This window comes from Symphodus melops (genome assembly GCF_947650265.1).
Source record: "Symphodus melops genome assembly, chromosome: 7".
Lineage (NCBI taxonomy): Eukaryota > Metazoa > Chordata > Actinopteri > Labriformes > Labridae > Symphodus > Symphodus melops.
Window position 1 is genome coordinate 18,799,438 of NC_136697.1, and position 13,672 is coordinate 18,813,109.

General features: G+C 38.6%; 1 protein-coding gene across 1 annotated transcript in view; it reads right to left on the bottom strand.

Annotated features, from left to right (window-relative positions):
• The window catches only part of cacna1eb (calcium channel, voltage-dependent, R type, alpha 1E subunit b), a 61,371-nt gene that overhangs the window by 23,964 nt on the left and 23,735 nt on the right, over positions 1 to 13,672 (bottom strand). Inside the window, exons 6-18 of the mRNA XM_079347704.1 lie at positions 9,685 to 9,788; positions 8,888 to 9,046; positions 6,634 to 6,824; positions 6,455 to 6,558; positions 6,246 to 6,361; positions 4,533 to 4,586; positions 3,242 to 3,322; positions 2,873 to 3,082; positions 2,607 to 2,719; positions 1,703 to 1,815; positions 1,469 to 1,600; positions 1,105 to 1,174; positions 575 to 692 (exon numbers count right to left, since the gene is read on the bottom strand). Coding sequence (XP_079203830.1) covers positions 575 to 692; positions 1,105 to 1,174; positions 1,469 to 1,600; positions 1,703 to 1,815; positions 2,607 to 2,719; positions 2,873 to 3,082; positions 3,242 to 3,322; positions 4,533 to 4,586; positions 6,246 to 6,361; positions 6,455 to 6,558; positions 6,634 to 6,824; positions 8,888 to 9,046; positions 9,685 to 9,788 — 1,565 coding nt within the window. The remainder of the gene's footprint in view (positions 1 to 574; positions 693 to 1,104; positions 1,175 to 1,468; positions 1,601 to 1,702; positions 1,816 to 2,606; positions 2,720 to 2,872; positions 3,083 to 3,241; positions 3,323 to 4,532; positions 4,587 to 6,245; positions 6,362 to 6,454; positions 6,559 to 6,633; positions 6,825 to 8,887; positions 9,047 to 9,684; positions 9,789 to 13,672) is intronic.

The window sequence follows — 13,672 nt, forward strand, 5'->3', positions numbered from 1 at the left end:
GTGGAAGATGGAGGCAGAAACTGGATAAATGCAGGAGTAATATTTACAGTGAAATTGCCAAAAGTACAGCATGCACAATTTGACATCTCTGGAAGATGATTCCTCCTACTTAAATGTAGTTTTTCCTCTTAATTTGAAGCAAATTGGAAGCTACATCTTTAAAATCTGGTTGGCTTTTAAAAGAATCACGAAGTAGCAACTGGAATGCTAAGATACGAACAAGGCTTCAAAGAAGAAGGCTTAATAATTAATTAATATTTCTTAATAATAAGAATGGCAGATTATATATTACTTTAAAACTAAAGTTAAAAACTAAAGTTATCAACGGTTTTTAGACATTTCTTTCTATCTTAGACAGAGCCTTTTTCTGTAAGAGGCTCTACACTATCAATTATGAACACTTTTCTACACAACACTCTTTCTACATACATCATGTAGTGTTCCTCCACTGTAATGCTACTGCAGTTACGCCAATACATTTTCAATTCTTCGTCTACGCCTGATTTTTGTACATGTCAAGAGAAAAAGCTATGTTAGAGCTCTCTAAAAACTACTACATAGTCAATAAGGATACAGTTTCCAAACAGGGTGAGCACTATGAAGTAGATGGACGACCACATGCCATACTGCACTCCACCCTGGGATCGGATCCCATTATACATCACCTCATTCCAGTCCTCGCCAGTCAAAATCTACAAGCACACAAGGAGAATATTAAGCATAGATATTTACAGTGCACGCACATGATTTGAGAAATTTGCCTTAAAATCTCATGGAAAAGAAGACATATTCCCTGCACGCAAACCAGTGATAAATAGGCTTTGAAAATGGCAGCAGGATATGTCATTACTATGTCTGCTGATCAAAACAGACCTTCACAGTGGGGCTGGTTTTGTAGCAGATCTGATGTGGATTTGTTCACGTTTCACTTGTCTGATATTCATGTGCCCATATGTGTGCACGGATGTGTGGGATGATAGCAGAGGCAGGGGGGTAGAGAGCGAGTGAGCAGAGTTGTTTAATCTGTGCCTGGGGTGAGAAATATCCCAGGGTGCAATGTGTCATGGAGAGCAGGCAGAACGAGGGGATCTGTGGGAGCCAAACCTGAAACACTGTCATGATGGCAGCTGGAAATGTGTCAAAGTTGGTGGGAGTGTAATCTTCAAAGATGAACCTAGAGGGAAGATAGATAGAAAGCAGGGTCAGATATGACCAAGGAAGAATAGGAAGAGGAGGAGGAAGAAGAGGAGGAGGAGGATGCAGAGCTATTTTGATCCGGACATATCATTTCCTCTCCTCTTCATCAAACACACCGTTGAAGAAACTGCAGTTCCGCTTGCAGGGTGTAGTAGGCAATTCAAAGACTGGTTTGATCATATATAGGTTACAATAATATATGAATGAGAAAAGAAAGCTGTCCCCTGAGAATGGAGGATTTAAGTATTTACATTCTGAGGGTTTTACTCACCTTCCTCCAAAAAGCTGCATCCCGAGAAGCGCGAACACAACAATGAAGAGGAAGAGAAGAAACAGCAGGCTGATGATGGACTTCATGGAGCTCATGAGGGACACAACCAAGTTCCTGAGAGAGGCCCAGTATCTGATGGAGAGAAATCACAGACTTTTTGTCTTCTTTGTTTAAACACAGCAGGAAAAAAGATACTTACAAACAAAGAGGGTCTCTTTTCATAGTCACACTCACTTTGTGATCTTGAAAATTCTCAGGAGTCTCAGCGCCCTCAGTACGCTGATCCCAAACGACATACCAGGCCTGAAGAAACCCCAAACGACCTCAAAGATGCTGCCTACAATGACCTGTAAGAAAAAAGACAAACAAAGCTGAACTTCCTAATGGGTCCATTTTACAGTCTCCCTCTTCTGAATTTCACGCTATCCCACTTTCCAAGCACAACACAGTTTGGGTAGATGGTTGTTCAACATGAGTCTGGTTTTGCTCAAGGTTTTTACCACTTACAGGATGTTTTTTCTTGCCACTGTAACTTTGCTATATGTTGCTTAGTGTGGCGCTCATGATGGATTAATGTTGGGTCTTTGTAAATAACATAACAAAGAGTATTTGAGGTCTTTTACCTGCTTTTTTGTAAAGTGTCTTGCTATAAAAATTGTTATGAATTGACGCTGTACAAATTAACACTGATTGATGACTGATTTTTGATTGATTGACGACTAATTGATTGATTGACTGGCAGCAGAACCTGTTTCTATCTAAAGTGAATGAGCATAGAGTTTTAGATGCACTTTTAGTATTATTTGGTAATTGTTTATTGTATCAGTCCCATTGACAAAAATATTACTATTCCATATATATATATATATATATATATATATATATATATATATATATATATGGAAACAGTAATATGGAAGTGGAAACAGTATTTATGTATCTTGTAGTTACATGTTGAAATGAACGTCTATTCATAATGTGTCTAAGTGTCTATATTTAGGTTTACATAGGTACCATCTCTACTGCTGCATCAAATCACCATTTTACACCAAGATTTTAACATTTTCCTTGTGTTATATAACACACAAATGTTTTAAGTTGGTAATATAAAGACAGAATAAGAGTTAAAGGACCTCACCCCACAGTCGAAGCAGTTAAAAGATGAGTGAAAGTAGAGCCGAAAACCCAGACCATACATTTTCAAAAACATCTCAGCCAAAAACAGCCCCAGGAAAACAAACTCTGCATAGTCTGGAGATGAGAAAACAAAGAAAAACCAATTAAACAAGAGGAATAAGAAGGCAGCTGTCTACACAGAAACTGTGACTTCATCAGATGTGACCTGAAATATACTCAAACTAATACAAAGTACTAAATCTTAAAATATTCAAAAGTGACACCCACAGAGGAAGATGGTCAGCCAGTTGGGCTGGTTGTGGTGGACAATGGCCACACAGATGGTGTTGAGAGCCACAAGACTGAGCACCATCAGGTAGAAAGTGTCAGTCTTCACCATGCGGCGGATGGAGATGCGTAACATTCGCTCTTTACGCCGCAGGTAGGCAGCGGGGCCACGCCGGCCACTGCGGAAGTTCATCCTGGATCGAGACATGCCTGAGAGAGAAAATTGTAGAATCAGTGCAGAGAGAAAGAAGGCAGGAGGGAGAGGAAGAGGTGAAATAAAGGTGAGATACACACAAAGTGAGTTACTTTAAAGCCTGCTTAAAAGGTTTAAAATCTGAGCAGACAGAAACTGTAAAGATCTTCACTCACTGGCAGTAGAAGTCTCCGTAGCCTTTGGGTCCCCTGGAGCTCCTCTTCGTGCACCCGTCTTCTTACTCGCTCTCTTTAGCACTGAAATTTTTCACATGTAGTTCAGGCCATTCAAACATTCATGAATTTCTTTATATGTAAATTGAAATAGTTACAGCATAGAAAGTTATTACTCCTGTGAACTGAAGGTCCGGTGAATAAAAGTTATATTGTCAACAGTGTTGATATTTAGCCTTTGATATGATTTAAGTCTTATTCAATCATCTGTTATTGCAACTCTGATTGCTCATGCTGATATTTAACTGTGTTGTCTTTTTTCTTAATGGAGTCTGTGTTTAACTATTGTGCATATCCATTATTATTTCAAAACATAGACTCTGGTAAAGTGACTGATGATAAAAAACTACTTACTGTCACTCAACACCATTTACATCTGTTTGAATGTTTGTACATTTCTACATTGTACTGTCATCACTTAACTCAGTATTGTTTTCTTGCACTTATCTCTGTTTACACAAGTCCTATTATCTATTTTGTACTTTTTGGAACTTCTGGGGCTCCGTAGTCTTTAGTTTTTAAAGCATTGGTCTTAAATTGCCCCCACAGTGTTTAAATTGAATGGAATTGAATATGCTTTGCCTGTTTTAAATTAAGTACATTTTCACAGTGCATACGTTCACATTTGACTCACAATGCTACCACCAAAGCATTTTATCAGTGTAGCATAGAGAGGCTAAGACTGTTGTGAGCTAAAGCTGTTGTTAAGTACTAAACTGCTTTTCACTCCTAAATTCGTCATTGTTTATACAAGCTTGTACCTCAAGATTCACACCATCAGTTTAAAATAGGCTGATTTGAATCATTAAAAGGCCAATTTCAAGGCCTGCACAGAAATGTGCTTATTTAACTGAAGAATGTACCTCAGTGCTATTTATATGGCAAAACACGGTGTGAATCCATCCTTGTCAGATTGATGATGTGATTTTTTTTATGTAAAAGTGACTCATGAGACCAACATGTTAAACTGCAAACATGTTTATGTAACATCGTTCTTGTCTGAACAGGGGTTTTATTTTTCCAAGTGAGACTGAATTGGTAATATTAAATCAAGCATTGGTATTGTTGCTATGGTTACCTGTAGCTTGCAAAATCACTCAGAGAACAGAGGTGGTTAAACTGATGACCTGAACAAGGTTAGACATATTTCCACATATTATATGTTATGTGATAATCACTGATCAATGTATTATTCGGGGGACTAGGTGTAGACTTGAATTGTGTGTGAACTCACCATCCAATGGCGACCTCCCTGAGCTTTTATTCTCCTCTGCTAGCATCACCTCCTCTGTAATACAATAACACTGAAGGTTACTAATTTGCTTTCAGTTTCAACCATCCGACATGCAAATATTAGGTATGGAAGGCTTGAATTCTTTAGGATGTCTGCAAACATTCACAGGAACTGAGGCCAAGCCGATGTAAACGAGTGCTTTGAACAACCGGTGTGACCTTCGTTAGAGAGAGCTCTTATTCTCTCTTACGCTCGCCCAATATCCCACTATCGCTCTTTTTTCTCTCTTCCTCTTCCCACACTCACCCACATCCATGCACACAGAAATATGCACTGCAGCTCTCTCACATACACAAGTACAGTACCTACAAACACACACATACATACACACAAGCTCGTGTGCAGATATAAACATGCACACAAATTTAAAAGTCAGTGAGTCAGTATCACCTTTTCCTCACCCTCTATTGCGTGGGAGACAAGTGATGTAGATTGCCATTACAGAACAGTGTGTGTGTGTGTGTGTGTGTGTGTGTGTGTGTGTGTGTGTGTGTGTGTGCCACTCTTCTGTAGGTCCAAAAAGCTCAGAAAGTGTCTGCAGCAAAGTGATCACTTTAGAAAATCATCTGTAAAAAACAGACTGAGCATTGAGCTCATTTGTCAAATGAAGTTTACCATACAGCACTGAAATGCTGAAATGTGTCATACTTTAAAGGCATGGGGAAAAAAGGGGGATAACATTGAGTGCTGCACTGGGTCAAAAAGTGGGGAGGAATCAGTTTCATTGCAAAATAACTCAAAATGCATTTAGGAAAAAACAAAACAGTTGAAAAACACCTATCAAGTTTTGAATTTGTCAAGAACATAACTAATTGCATGTTTGAATGTTCATGTAGCAATACAATGGACAACATTCAAATACAACCTGTATAGTCGAACATGTTTGAATACACACACCCCTTTTTTGTCTTTTGAAAGTACTGTTGAAACAAAGTCAACAAGTAGTTATATAAATTCTACTCCATAGGGCCAAATCATACAAAATAACAAGTAGCCTCCCATTATATTACATCATACACATCACATACACCAGAAGAGATCATGGACCTGTATAATCGCTGTCAGTGTATTGAGAAAATCAATGACTGGATGCAACAAGATCTTTTCCAACCTAACAGAGATAAGGCTGACATTATTGTCTTTGGGCCAACAAATGGCAGACAGTGTTAGCTCTTGGTGAGTCCCTCTCTCTTATAGCTATGAGTCAAGCAAGAAATCTATCCGTTATCTTGGACTGAGATACCAATTTCCACAGCCATATCAAATCAATAACATCTTCTGCTTTTTACCATTTCCAAAAAAAGGCTAAAGTCAGTGAAAAATGTAAACCACATATAATAAGCTTATATTGTATATTCTTGTATTTCCATAATTCAATTGTAATAGTAATCTAAATTGCTTTTTGATTATTTCTGCATGATCTTAACACTATTACACCTGTCAGATAGCTTTCATTCAACAGGTAAGTCAATAATTAACCAATCACATGAATTCAAAAGCATTAAAATTAAGTTGTAAGAGCAACTCTCCCATAAGTAAAAAATCACTGAATCAAACAGCACTTGTATGTGTTAAACAAAAACCTCTGTATAATCTTATATAAGTGAGCCAAAGTCCGTGTCTGTAGATGTAAGTTGTTGTGCTGCTTAGTACCTGCCCTGTCAATCCAGGCCCTGTAGCCGTTCAGTTCTCGCTCCACCTGTTGCTGCCGGCGAAGCTTCATGAAGGCGCGCCTGTTCTCCACCCGCTCCCTCTCCTTGGCAAACTCTCTGAAGAAGGAGGTGTTACAAACTGTTGTCAGGATGCAATATATACAGAAAGACACATTATTGTTACAAACACATATTAAGAGTCAGACTCACCCTGACAGCACACCCAAAACCAAGTTCAAGACAAAGAACGAGCCGATAATGATGAGAGGGATGAAGTAAATCCAGTTCCATGTGGAGCCCAAGGCATCGTTGGTCTGAAATCCACAACAATCATTTATTATAACACAAATAACGATGATTGTGACGTTTTGTCGTTTCACAGAGCTCACATTGTACAGAACAGCCGTCCATCCCTCCATGGTTATACACTGGAAAACGGTGAGTACAGCAAACAAGATGTTGTCGAACTGAGTGATGCCATCATTGGGTCCGATCCAGGTGTCGTTGCAGTCATAGTTCTCTGGACACTTCCTCACCCCACAGGCAAACGCCAACTCTGACGAGTCCACAGTCTCATTGTCTATACAAAAAAATGAAGCATGTGGTTACAGTTATGGTCCTCACTAATAGACATTGATTGTTTAATCTGAGCAGAAGGGAAATAAAGCAACCTAAACTGAGGTAATTTCATTCATAAAATCTGTACAAGCACTGAAATTCATTTGGTTTTCAAACAAATACAATAAACATCTCAAACTCTATTTGTGTCCCTTTTCACATGATATTTTGCCCATTTAAAACCACAAACTGTCTTACCCCTATGTTTTTGGTCACAGTATGTCAATCACGTCTCTTGTTTTACTGTTTGTGCTTGAGGATTAATAACTAAACAGACACTTTTCACAGTGTGCTTTCTGTGTAGAACCATATTGTACATTCATAAACTGATTATATTTTGCTGGTTATTTAGCTGCACTGTGCAGAATGTGCAGAGTTTCTAAGGGCTTTACAGGACACAGTAATGACTTTTATTTGTCAAAAGAGCAAAAATATTCTGATTTATAATCAAAGCTGAGTTTTAAGAACAAGTACTTAAGTAGGACTCTGTTGCAGTTGTTGGTCAAGAATGTGTGAAACTTGAAGCTTCTTGGCATTTAGCAGTTAGGCTGTTGAAAACAACTACAATGACCTATACAGAAGAAGTAGATGGAATTTATCAGGATGACTAGCAACAGGTTAGTGACATGAGTGGGTATAATAAGAGCATCCAAGAGAGACTGATTATAACTGAAGTAAGGGTGTTAAGGGGTTAACAACTCAGTGAAATACTCTGCCAGCAAATAGTGCAACGATACAAGATATTTTTCTCAATGTCACATTTTAAAGAATTGTTGTATTTTATGGTCTACAGTTCAATGTCATTCATAGATTCAGATTATCATAAAAAATAAACTCAAGAGACAAGGCCAACAACATTAGAAACATTGGCAAGCATCCCTGATTGCATGGGGGTGCATTAATGGACACGTCATGGGTTACATTCAAATTTGTGAAAGCTTTCTTAATGCGGAACCTTTTGTACAGGGTTTGCATGTGCTGCCAAATAAACAACATCTACAAGGAAAGGTCTTACTTATTCCAAACACATTCTGCCCCAAACACAGCAGCGTGGTTCTGTAGGAAAAGAGTCCAGATAACAAACCGGCCTTCTGCTGTCCTGGCTTGTCAACCCATTAGAAATGTGAGAACCTGAACTATTGATCTGAAATCAAGCATGCATGGTCAAACATTTCATTTGTTCATCAGGATCTGGCCCCTTTAGTTCCCATACTCATGTTCTTAAGAGAAGATGTGATGCAGAAGGGTGCTAAACAAGGTCATGTCCCAACTTTTTGGAACGGTCAACAGGTTCAACATTTCATACGTTGTCTGAGCTATTTTACGTTAAATATTGGGTTGAAATTATTTGAAAATCACTGTATTCTGCTTTTATTGTACTTTTTTCAAGCTGTCTTCAGTTGGTGGAAATTGTTTGGGGATGACAGTAAGTGCTGTGGTGTGTGATTAGCTAATTAAGCAGCAACATCTCTAATAATACTTATTAGCTTGGTGTTAGTGTAATCTACTAAAAGCCTCAAGTGTTTCATAAAAAAGCAGCCGCTTTTGAGAACATTGAGTATTACACATATACCTGATAGTGAAACAAAAACAAAAACAAAAACGTGACAATAACCAGGTCAAGGCCCTGGTGGTTAGATGAAAACAGGTGGACCTGAAGACAGGTGGTGCCCACAGATGGCGAGCTAATCAAGCCAAAATACATCCGTATATTCTCAAGCAGTAGAAGAGGCTGAAAGCTGTTGTAATATACCAATAAACCAACACAGCAATAAAGTATTTCCGGAGGTGTTTTTAGTCACGTGCCTTTAGCGCTGAAACCTTCACACTAACTCAGGAATGAATCCAAAATGTTCCTATTGTGTCTCTTTCACACATTAAAAAAACCAAACAAATTAATCTAAAACAATAACACTTGTGATGTCTGGACTGCCCACTTTGCTTCACAACAAATAAAGACTGTTAGCCGTGTGTGTGTGTGTGTGTGTGTGTGTGTGTGTGTGTGTGTGTGTGCGTGGACTTTACCGAGGATGTCATAAGATGGCAAGCAGGTTTGATGAAGTTTCCCGCTGTAGAACTCCAGGCCAATGATGGCGAACATGAGGATGGCGAAGAACAAAAGGAGGCCGATCTGGAGCAGCGGGATCATGGCCTTCATGATGGACTTCAGCACAATCTGTAGGCCTTAGTGAAGTCACAAAGTAAAGAAAAAAACATCTTATTATGTCGATATGAAGTGGAAATCCACTAAGGTGTTTGTAGTGGCCTTTTTATTGTCTGCTGGTTTTGCCTTGGGTAAAGCCAAGATAACTATTGAACATTAAAGAGATCTTGTTACAGAGCCTCAATCTCTGCCAAAATGTTTGCTTTTACAACTCACTGCTTTAAAATGAACACAACATTAAGCAGTTACTACACTTGTTACAATAAAGTGCAGAGATTGGGTGCCAATGTCTTCTCACATGTCTGATCAAACAAAGATGCATATGACTTGCAGGGCACAGCAGAATGTGTATGCTAAAAAAACAATAGTGGGTCAACTTGATGGTAACATTAATCTGGTATTGCAATATTACATATGCTTAAAGCTTCAAAAAGAACCAAAACTAAGCCTATGCATGTTGTTTGATGCTTTTGTATCACTTCAGTGTTTTGGGGACTCGTCTTCAGAGAGTACACAGATTTTGTAAACAACATACACATTCAAATGATTGGATTCAAAAAACAAAATGTCCTGGTAAACCCAAAAAAATAGCACTAGTCATTTATGGCGTTATACGTCAATATCACAGAACAGGACTGGAAGCTAGTATCTGACTCACTGGGGATTCCAGATACGAGTTTGAGAGGTCTCAGCACTCGCACCGCCCTTAAGGTACGAAGGTCAACTGGGATGTTCATGTGGGCACCAGCAGTGGCCAAGATCCTGGAGAACAACACACATGACACAAAGACTTGGTATCGTTTACCTGTATTCAACAGGTAAATGAATAGTTTTGATGTATAATGGCCTGAAAATGAAAAATATATCTGAAATAAAAAAACCAGTGACATGTTCAGAAAAAAACATCCATTAGTAGCTAAATCTTGTAGAAAATCTCCTCTCATTGAAGAAATGTATTTTGTCAGTGGTGGCTGATATATTTAGCCAAAAAGATAAGTAAAGTAAAGGTACCAAAAGGAGGTACCTTAAGGACAGTTTTTCAAAGATAAGTCATTTCAAAAGAAAATTGCAAATAATAAACTGATTTGATGACATGCAGGAGCACAGTGAATCCATTTAGTGTTCCAGACTTGTGTAGTGAGAGACAAAGAATGCAAAGCCACATACACCTGGCAGGCATCTCTACTCACATCTGCCCACGCACACATTGATGTCCCTCCACCTACACACAAACACTGAAAAACAGCATCAGGAGCAACCAACAGGCAACCTTTTACCAACATGCACCAGAAATCGCATCTGAGATGCAAAGCAGCCTTTTTGTTATTTATGCAATGAGGAAACGCTATGATATCAAAATTCAACATTATTGCTACAAAAACCCTCCTGGAACATCCAGCATTTTTTCCTTTTGGCTACACTTTACAAACAAGCTAATGGTTAGTGGCCTGTAATGTTTTACAGGCCAGAGGGCCAGTATCCACTTCTATTTCTTCAAGGTGATAATGTAACAGGGTTCCTGATTTCTTCCTGTTTAGCACACAAACCAATATACAAACTCCTAAAATCTTTGGACAGTGTTAGGAAGTGTGGGGGAGGGGATATGTGTGTGCGTACAGGGGGTAGAAAGCACATGGCAGAAACTCAAGTGTAAGCCCACGCAGAATCTCTCCTGAAAAGCAGTGGGAGGGGAGAGAGGCCGAATGAGCGTATGAATGAGTGATGCCATGTACACACTAATGCGGCTAAACATGAAAATGATTTTCAAAGTGGTGAGAATGTTGGTAATGCAATGTTCAGGACCTGTTTCTAAAAGTTGAGAACAAGTGCAGAACAACTTAGTGAGCAACTCTATGCTCACACATTTTGGGATTTTTGATCCCCCTTCCATCCTTCTACTCTTAAATGTGACATACAGTAAGATCTTCATCTTCAAAAGTTAGCAAATAGATATTTTTGGTGGCTCATTCAGACTCCCTGCGTTAAGAAAACTTCTTTGCACCTTATTGCAAAGTGATATCATTAAGGGCTATTTGCTCAATAATAATAGGATGTTAAGAATGGAGCTTGGAGAAAATCTGTTCAGCCACTGTGGATATTTTAATATACAACTGAATCTGACTCTTGTTCGAAATATTTGGGTGCAGACCTTCAAGCTGAAAAAGAAAGAGAAGGGTGAGCTATCAACAAACATGGGAAAAAAATGAACATTCGGCACAAGCGTATCATGAACATAAAAACCCTTTAATATATGTCTAGCATACTGTAAGTGGCATTTTAAGGTAAATTGACGTGGTGAACAAAAGAAGCAGGAGAAATTGAAATATTTACACTTAAATTATGCCTGCTAAACAAGTGCCCTTTGGAAGTGCATTAACATGCTGGACTTATGTTGTAAGAGTCTTCAGTCTAAATGTTTTCACAAGCTGAGTCTGCTGAACTTGAGATTGTATGTAACTTGATTTGAAAGCACTCTTATTTATGCTTCTAACAAGAAATCATCTGATGAAATTAAACCAGCAGTAATACAAAAGCACTTTTGCTGATGTTGTTACAGCCTTTCTCTTATTTTGTGTAGCTTTTGAGACTACAAACTCAGTTTTACTTCACTGTGGGTGTTAGCTGTAATTTGGTTTTACCTGTGCATGTAAACGTACAGAGTGACTGAGCGAATGAGCAAATGAGCGAGTGAGTCAGACGCAGAGTTGACACAGCGAGAGACATTGAGACAGAAAGCAGGAGCAGAGAAGTGGGAGTCTGTAGAAATAGCCTTCAAACCAAACACCCTCAACAAAGGCAGGCAGCAGCACAGCTCCTTCAAGGATGCACTTTGAGCACAACAATTCAGTGGAGACTCCCTCAAAATTAAAGCAAATATTCTGTCTGCTTGTGGTAGCTTATGAATCATCCCTACACACAGAAAGACCATTTTCTAGTGTTGAGTTTAAAAATTGTTTTACCGCAGAAAGAATACAAGTAGATAATCAGTAGTTCTGCAAACCAACATTTTTGTAGCTTTCCAGCTTACAGTATGAAACCTAACCATTTAAGAAGCTGTGTGGAACAAGTTGTATCTAAACTCGTAGAAACAATACAATATTGTTGGTTAATATGGAACTTGGGTTAGAGAAGAGCAGTCTTAAAAACTTTTTGAATGACTTCACAGGGGATTCTACACAAGTCGTGGTTCTGGTTGTTTTTTTTATACAATCTTTACAGTTTTCAACCACATGCCAAAATAATTATATTTTAACTTTGTCAATTAAAAGTTACTTTTCAATTCAATACAAATTATAGTAGTTATTATATTATATTATGATTAGCGAATGTTAGCATTTTTACAATCAAACCGGTGAACAGTGCGAACATAGTTACTGCTAAACATCAGCATGTAAGCATTGTTACCATGGTAAGGATGTTAGCAGGATGATATTAGCCATTAGCTCAAAGCATGTGTGCACGGGTGTGTCAGTGATTCCAATGGAGGTAAGTCTTTTAAGGAGTGTGTTGTGAGAGATTGTTTCGAAGGCTGCACTAAGATCAAGGAGAATGAGGATGGTTAAAAGTCTGGGGTCAGCTGCTAAGAGCAGGTCATTGGGGATTTTGACCAGCGCTGTCTCTGTGCTGTGGAGGGGGTGGAAACCAGACTCGAACTGTTCAAAAACGTTATTGTCAGACAGATGAGTGTAAACCTGAGGTGCGAGTTTCAAGACCTTCACTTCTACAGGCTTCCACATGGATGTACATGGAGAATAATCTGAGCCATAGACATAGCTGTTCCTCTTTTCCAACTTTTAGGCAGTTTTTTTGTTTGTTTGTTTCTCTAATTTGAATCATGTTCATGTACATTATCTTTAGGGAGGGCCTTGTAAGGCACTAGCATGTGGATTACAACAACTTTCCTCTAAAAAACAGATGGCCTCTAAATGTATCAACATTTAAAACATTTCCTTTACTTTTTAAGATATCTATTGGGCCATTTTTGCTTTTATTGGACAGAACTGTTGAAAAGTGACAAGAATTGTGGGGAGGAGAGAATGGGGGATGACTTACAGCAAAGGGCCGTGGTCGGTATCGAACCCACAGACACTGCAATGAGGACTGTAACCGTTGATTAAATGTTAATATAATGTGAGCAATCCTCTGTTTTGCTAAAAATCTAATTTACTAGGGTGCTAAGAATTTGTAGGGAAATTACAGCTGAGAAAGTGTTAAATCAAACATTTCACTCAGTAACATCACTTTGTCAAAACGCACTAAAACACACCTAAAAACACACGTGCCTCCACTGTTACATTTCAGCAGAGAGTTAACGATCATAGCGAGAAACTAATCTCTTCCTCATTTGCTCTTTATGTGAAACACTGCAGCACAGTGTTATACCAATCTGGCTCTGGAGAGGATGAATTCATTACATGCACAAAATGCAGCCTCTCCCACACACCTCCACCTACACTAAGAACACCACAAAAAACTACAATAATCAGCAGTATCACATTGTTCAACATGTAAGCACAGATCTGCATATTTAATGCGCAGTGGAGACCACATCAACATAATGCACAAACAAATTAATACCTTTGAATTAATCTGTAAAAAAAACAAAACGTCTAATGGCAGCATTAATATGGTTGTGTTGAATTGGC